The sequence below is a fragment of the Antechinus flavipes genome, chromosome 3 (genome assembly GCF_016432865.1).
Source record: "Antechinus flavipes isolate AdamAnt ecotype Samford, QLD, Australia chromosome 3, AdamAnt_v2, whole genome shotgun sequence".
In the NCBI taxonomy this organism is placed as follows: Eukaryota; Metazoa; Chordata; class Mammalia; order Dasyuromorphia; family Dasyuridae; genus Antechinus; species Antechinus flavipes.
The window spans coordinates 481,888,924-481,896,870 of record NC_067400.1 but is presented as its reverse complement, the minus strand read 5'-3'; the positions used below and the strand labels follow the sequence as shown (position 1 = coordinate 481,896,870).

The window sequence follows — 7,947 nt, the reverse complement described above, 5'->3', positions numbered from 1 at the left end:
ACCAACCAACATGGGCAATAACAGTGAAGGCAGCCTCCAGAGACCTCAGCTCTCAGAAGGTCTCTATTAGCAGTGAGGAAGGACTCTGTTTTAGCACACTATATCTTACAGTGGAGACATTCCTAACAGTTCCAGGGCAGAAAAGGGTGCTTGTCGTCAGGTCCCTAGAAGGATCTCTGAAAACATACCCTTCATTCTGAAAACAGAGTCCTATTCAAACAAAGAATTAAAATCTAAGTAATAGGCTAGGAAAATGAGTAGGCAACAAAAAAAGTGACCGCAAAAAGTTATTATGGTGACAAGGAAGATCAAAACACACACGCAGAAGAAGATAACAAAGTCAAAGCTCCTGTATCCAAAACCCCCAAGAAAAATAAGAATTGGTCTCAGGCAACGAAAGAGCCCAAAAGGAATTTTAAAAATCAAGTAAGAGAAATCGAGGAAAAATCAGGAAGAGAATTAAGAGGTATGCTGATGAGCTAATGAGGGAAGGGATGCCTTAAAAAGCAAAACTGGCCAAATGTGAAAGCAGGTTAAAAAAAACATACTGAAGAAAATTATTCCTTAAAAATTAGAATTGAGCAAATGGAAACTAATGACTTCATGAGAAATCAAGACACAATAAAGCAAAACCAAAAAGGAGAAACATGAGGTAATCAGGAAAATATTATTACAAAGGACTTTATAAGGTTTATCTGTTTACATGCCTACATAGAAGGATGAAATTTGTAACTCGTTAGAACTTTTTCATTATCATGGCAGTTAGAAAGAGTATATATTGAGACAAAGGACACAGGTATGAATTGAATATGAATAAAGATATGAATAATATCTTTAAAAATAAAATTAAGGAATGAGAAAGGAATGCATTGAAAGAAATGTAAAGGGAGAAATGGAACCATTAAAAAAGGCAAGAAAAAACTTTTATGGTGGAAAGGAAGAGAGGGAATGAATGAATGAATCTTCCTCTCATCAGAATTGGCTCAAAAAAAAAAAAAAAACATACACACTCAATATGGGCATAGAAATCCCTATTGCCTTGAAGGAAAGTCAGAGAAAATGGGACACAGAAAGGGAGGAGAGTGAAAAAAGACTATAAATTCATGCATATCCTTTGATTTAACAATATCACTGCTCAGCATGAATACCAAAAGATATTCAAGGGAAAAAAGAGCAAACAAAGGAGAAAGAACCAACCATAGAAAGTTACTTTGTGAAAAGGAAAGAATGGAGTTCATCTTCAGATAAGGATATTGAAGTTAAAAAAAAAAAACTCTCCTATCCCAAAGAGTAATGTTAAATTATCACCTGATCAAAAAAGAATTCATAGAAAAAAAAAAAAAAAAAGGATTTATAAATCAAATGAGAGATTGAGAGAAAAATTAAAAAAAGAACAAGAACAATCCAAAAAGACAAAAGATTATGAAAAGATAGTCAACCAATTAGAAAAGGAGGTCCAGAATCTTAAGAAAGAAAATGACTCCTCTAGTCATTTTAGGGAACAGATAACCAACAAAGTTATAAAAGACCAAGAAATAATAAAACATAATATAAAGAATGAAAAAATAGAAGAAAATGATTAACATCTAAGAAAAACAATAAATCTGAAGAATAGATCAAGAAGATAAAACATAAGAATAATTAGATTACATGAAAGTTACAATAAAAAAAAAAGAATCTTGATACAATAAAGCAAAAAACAATTAAAGAAAAATTTCCTGAAGTATTAGAATAAAAGAGGGAAATAGAAATAGAAAATAATCCAGAGATTATAACCTGAAAAGATTCTATGATGAAAAGCTACAGGAATATCATAGCCAAATTTCAAACCATCAAGGATCAAGGAGAAAATATCATGAGCAACAAAAGAAAAAAAAATCCTAATATGGCAGAGTCACAAGTAGAATCTCACAAGACTCTGCAGAAGCTATATTATCACAGACTACAGGTCTTGGAATACTATACATCAAAGAGCAAAAGAACTAGCACTGAGACCAAAAATATTATATCCAGCAAAGTTCAGTATAATCCTGGATGAAAAAAATGGATATTCAATAAATTATAAGACCTTCAGGATTTTACAGCAAAAAGAAGAGGGAGGGAGAGAGGTGAGGGTCAATATTGAATAAAGCCATGTACAGAAAAAGTCTGGTCCACGTATTACTAGAGACCTATTCTCTGTAAGGGCTAAATAATTTCAAGCATTGGCTCACTGTCTCCCTTAACAATTTTTGAAAGACACTGTCAATATAAATTTTGAACAATCTTGATGGAAAATGCATGTGACAGGAACAAGGCATCACAACTACGTTTTTTACAACTCTTTTTTGACAATACCTTTGCTATTGATAATTTCTGTTATTTACAACTCTCTTTTGACAAATACCTTTGCTAGTGATAATTTCTGTTATTTACAACTCTGTTTTGACAAATACCTTTGCTATTGATAATTTCTGTAATTGACCACCCTATTATGATAGATATCTTGTTATTACTAGTTAAGGTAAATTGAAATGTCAAAGTATGGTCTATGCATTAATCCTGGGAGGTATCTAGCATCACCTGGAAATAATTGTTGTTAATGTAATGCTAGTTTAAAGAGTATATAAATCCTGGTACTCAAATTAATAAATGGAGATTGTAAAGCATATATCTTTCCCCCACCCCCGCTTCCTCCTCCCCCCCGCCCTTGGATATTCATTCACACTTTCAGTATTCACTGGAGCTGAACTCCAACATGTATATATTAATAGAAATCAGATAAAGAGTGAGGAAAAAGGTGGAAGGAGAAAAGGAGGAAGGAATCCTTGGAGATGGGTAGGTTAAGTAATAGCACAACAAAGCAAAGGATAGAAGTAAAGTAAAGGAATAGGGAAAGGAAATAAGATACACACAAACATAATAATGATGATGATCAGGAGTAGAATTTATTAGAAAAAAAGCAGGGGTAGTAATCAATGATGTCAGTCAGAATTAATCAAAAGAGAAAAATAGGGAGGCCACATTTTATGTCAACAATGTTAATAAATATTGTTTTAGAATATTTAACTAGATAATATAAGGTTAGACTATTTCTCTGACATAGGAAATGATTATCCTCCTTCAGAAAAACAGAGGATAAACAAGCATAATACAAACATATATATATGTATATGTATATGAATGCATATTTGTATGATTATAGAGATCTATGGATATATATCTCATATAAACATATCTGCATTTAATTGTAGCCCTCAAGTGAGATGGTGGGGAAAAAAATGGGAGAAAAAGAATAAGATAAAAACTGTTCATATTTTCTGAACATATATATGCTGAGAAAAGAAGGTATATACATATATACATGTATGTGATATGTATAATCCCAAAGTTGTTTCTTTCCCAGAAAATATGTGTATAACATATGTCTACATATCTTGGATCAAAGTCTTATCAAACATATTTGAGACAAAAGGTTTTTTTTCCTCTCAGCTGGCCACTTTAGGTTTTATTCTAGATGCATTATTTTTTATTCAAGGAAAAGCTTTTAAATTTTATGGAATTGAAATTATCTATTTTATCTCTTGTAATTGTCTTTATTTTATGTTTGGTAAATAATTCTGCCTCTAATAGTAACTTTTAAAAGTATTTTATCTGCTTACCAAATGTTATGATCTTTACTATTCAGGTCATGTATCCAATTTGGACTTATTATGATATGTTATAAGAACTTATGAACTTCTGTGGTATGAAAATATATGGTATGGCATAAGATGTTAATTTAAACCCAATTTCTAATAAACAAATATCCAGATTTCCTATTAATAATTATCAAATCAGGTTCTTTTCTAGGCGATTTATACTCTAAGGTTAATCTAACTCTAAGTTAACTGAGTTCAAATGATTATTATTCTCATCAATAGTTTTCTGTTGCAAAGAAGTCTAGTTTTCACATATGTCCTGTAACAAAATCAAAAAAGGGCATAAGATCAAATGATGATTGAAAATTTCAAATATAATATTAGTCTATATAAACTTTGGTGTAAGTTAGTATTTAGTAGTACATTAACTATACTGACCACTAGAAAAACACATGAACAAAGGCTTATTTTATACATATTCCTAAAGTTTCATTAATCCAAGATCATTTAATTTAGGTGGTGTCTCATGTCTTCACTCACTTTATTCAACAATTGACCTTTTCATAAATCTATCTTTGATAACAAAAAATATAAAATTACAGAATAGAAACAAAACAAATTGGTTAAATTAAGGATATTTAGGGATAGGTCAATAACCATTGTCCAGCAAAATGAACATTAGTTCAGGCAATAGGTATTTACATGAAGGAGATTAATTATCAATCAATAAGCATTTATTAAGGGCCTATTGTATCAGACATTATATTTAATAATGGGAATACCAACACAAAAGGTAAAGAGTTCTTATCTTTCAAAATTTATGTTCTAATTTACATAGATATGTGGGGGGAAACATATATATACATATATGTATGTGTGTGTGTGTATAGGGGAATCAGAAAAGGATTCATATAGATTGATACTAAAACTAAGTTAAAGGAAACTGGGGGTATCAAGAGTCTCAAGTAAGGAGGAAATCTATTCCAGACATCAAAGGCAGTTAGTATAAATGCATCAAAATTAAAGCAAGTAAGCCATTATGGTTAAATGTAAGGTGAGTGGAGGAAAGTAAATAGGATGAAAAAGTAGAAAGGAATGATGCTGTGAAAAGCTTTAAATGCCAAACAAACATTTCTTCATATCTCAATCTCTTCCTTCCCTTCCAATTAACTTCTGATAACAAGTAATATAGTGTTACAGTTCTTTTGTGAGACAACACAGCACAGTAAAAATGCCTCATCTATTCTGATAATTCAGCTAATTAGACAAAGGAATGGAAATTTCTCTCAGCAAATCAATTTGTCTCAATTTCTCAAATATTGTATAGCAAGTACCAAAAAACTGTTCCTTTTAGCAATTTTTTTTTTAGAAAATGAAAATGTTTCTTCAAAATTGGAGTCTCTTAGTTGTCCATTCTCATCATTTTCCAGTTGCAAATGACTTCACTTTATATTACACTAGAAATGTTTAATTATCATTATATAAGCAAGACCAGAACTGGAATGTCTATTTTGGGAGCCAGCAAATATCTATATTACCTTTCAATAAAAGCAGCTGATCCCACAAGTAAGGGAGTTTTGATAGGAATAGGAATAAAAGGACATGTTTTTGGATTTTCACATTAGATGTACATAATACTTTGTATCTTTTACCTATTTTTATCCAGGCACAATATCTAGTGGGAAAAAAAATCACAAAAGTATAGTTTCTTTGGCACAAGGAAGGGAAGTTACATTATTGGGATATTTATTGCCATTTTCCAAATAATCTCCTCTATATTCATTGTTTTCTTGAATTGCTGATCAGTGACAGTGGGCAGAAGTTGAATGAGTCATTGCACTTAACTTTTTACATGACTTTTCACATACTTGTATAAAATACTTGCATTTTCACAGAGGGAGCATAAATCATAAATTTATAACTGTTAGCGATCTTAGCAGTTCTCAAGTCCAAACATCTCATGTTTTTATAAATGAGAAAACAGGGTCAGACAAGTTGAATGACTTGCCTTGGTCACACAGATTGAAAATCCATGATTAAAATACTAATCCTCTGACTCCAAATCCATCACACTTTCCATTGTACCACTGATCTGTGAGTAGCTGAAAAAAACAAAAGCAACTCCACTTTGTCTAAAATTCTTCTCTTGATATTGTAATCTCTGCCTTGTTTGTGACCTTCCTTGCTGCTGAAACAGCAAGTATCCAAAATAGCCTTATTTATTGGGGTGGAGTTACAAGATGACCTGAAAAGAGGCCTTTCCTTTCCCTCATCCAAGTGCCAGAAACAAGTCCTGTCCAATCCAGAGGTAACTGTTGCTATTCAAATATGTTCAGTCTTCAATGACTCTTCACAAACTCCATTGGGTTTTCTTGCTATTTCTTCCACCAAATCCACAAGTATTCTATGTACCATTCACCTTCTGTTCAAATTAAAACTTTTATGAGTTTGTCCCTTTGTTCCTTCAGAAAGTCTTCTCTGTATGGATAGGGCACCCTTTCTGGTAAACTCAATAAACTCTCATTGGCTCCAAAATATTTGGTTTTAGTTTGGGTTCTCATTATGGTTCTGGTTTAATCTGACATTGGCAATTTTACCCACAGAGAAAAGGAAATAAGTCTTGCTCATAAAATGTTGTGCAGTAGAGAACAGAGAAAAAATAATTTGAGTAAAGTTCATTTCCTGAGAAAAATTCAATCAACAAAAAGGAAAGCAAAATAAGCTTTGGACCTGTGAATTCAAAATTTCAACATGAAAACCCTACTCCTATTCTGGAAAACATGCTTCTCAAGGTTTTCCTCATGGCAGCTTGAACATCTTTATTCCTCAGACTATAAATGAGGGGATTTAGCATAGGTCCCACATTTGTGTAAAAGACTGAAGATACTTTGCTGTGATCCATAGACCCTGTTGAGGATGGCTTGAAGTACATGAATGAAGCTGACCCAAAGAAAAGAGCAACAGCAATTATGTGGGAGCTGCAGGTGCTGAAGGCTTTGGACCTGCCCTCAGTGGAGCTCATGCTCAGGATACTGGACAGAATAAGAGCATAAGATGTCAAGATGGTGACACTAGGTACTATAATATTAGTACCTACAACAATGAAAACTACCAGCTCATTGACATGAATGCTGGTGCAGGAGAGCTGGAGGAGGGGGAGGATGTCACACATGTAATGGTTTATGATGTGAACATCACAGAAGACCAGTCTCAGCATGCATCCAGTATGAGCCATGGCACCAACAAACCCCATTACATATGCCCCACCCAATAGCCATGAACACACCTGATTGGACATGATGAAATTATACAGTAATGGATTACAGATAGCAACATAACGATCATAAGCCATTATTGTCAATACGTAGCATTCCACGATGGACAAAAAACAGAAAAAATAAAGCTGAGCCATACATCCTGAATAAGAAATAATGTTTTTCTTAGAGATGAAATTCATCAGCATTTTAGGAGTAAAGACAGAAGAGTAGCAGAGATCTATGAAAGACAAGTTAAAGAGGAAATAGTACATAGGAGTGTGAAGCTGAGAATTAATAGCAATTAAAATGATCAATCCCATGTTTCCCATTATCGTGACTACATAAATCCCTAGAAACAGAAAGAATAGGGGGAGTTGGAGCTCTGGTTGATCTGTTAAGCCTGCAAGGATGAACTCAGTCACTGAAGAGTCATTTTTCAAAGCCATTCTCTTCTTGAGGGATCTATGAGGAAAGGAGAGAAGTCTTATTAGAAGCAAACCAATCTCAACACACCCTCTTCCTTAGTTATGAAAATGGAGCTATGGAAGAAGTGGATGAACCTGCATACTATGAGTTTTGGAAAAACATCTGCTCCTCAGATAAAGTAATTTCTGAGCCCAAGGAATAGAACAGTGGTGTCTGAACTTTACTTCATTCCCTATTGGCAACAAGTAGATTAACAAGCATGGTTATATTTTAAAGGATGCCTCTAAGAAATTTCGTGCCCATGCAGGGAATTGTGATAAGTCTAACCACAGAGAAATGTGTTTTCTATAAGAACAGACATGATCCTTACCAATTTGTATTATCCTAAGATTGGCATATTTCTTTAATTTCCATCCTGCCATAGAATGTTTCTGAATAACTGTAAATTTTAAAGCTAAAACATCTCACTCTATACCCTCAAAAATTGAAGGCACATCTAGACTAAGCAATCTTCTTTATTTTTTTTAATTTAAATTTTATTTTAGTTAATAATAACTTTGTATTGACAGAATCCATGCTAGGGTAATTTTTTACAACATTATCCCTTGCACTTGCTTATGTTTTGTTTTTTTCCCCTCCCTCCC

At 33.0% G+C, this 7,947-nt stretch overlaps 1 protein-coding gene across 1 annotated transcript; it reads right to left on the bottom strand.

Annotated features, from left to right (window-relative positions):
• Positions 1-6,270: 6,270 nt before the first annotated feature.
• Positions 6,271-7,457, bottom strand: LOC127558035 (olfactory receptor 8B3-like). Its single transcript, XM_051991265.1, has one exon. The coding sequence runs from the start codon at positions 7,321-7,323 to the stop codon at positions 6,367-6,369; it is 957 nt and encodes a 318-aa protein (XP_051847225.1). The 5' UTR covers positions 7,324-7,457; the 3' UTR covers positions 6,271-6,366.
• Between the last annotated feature and the right edge of the window lie 490 nt (positions 7,458-7,947).

Coding starts and splice junctions, on each gene's coding strand:
- LOC127558035 (XM_051991265.1), bottom strand. CDS start 7,323: ATGGCTTTGAAAAATGACTCTTCAGTGACTGAGTTCATCCTTGCAGGC.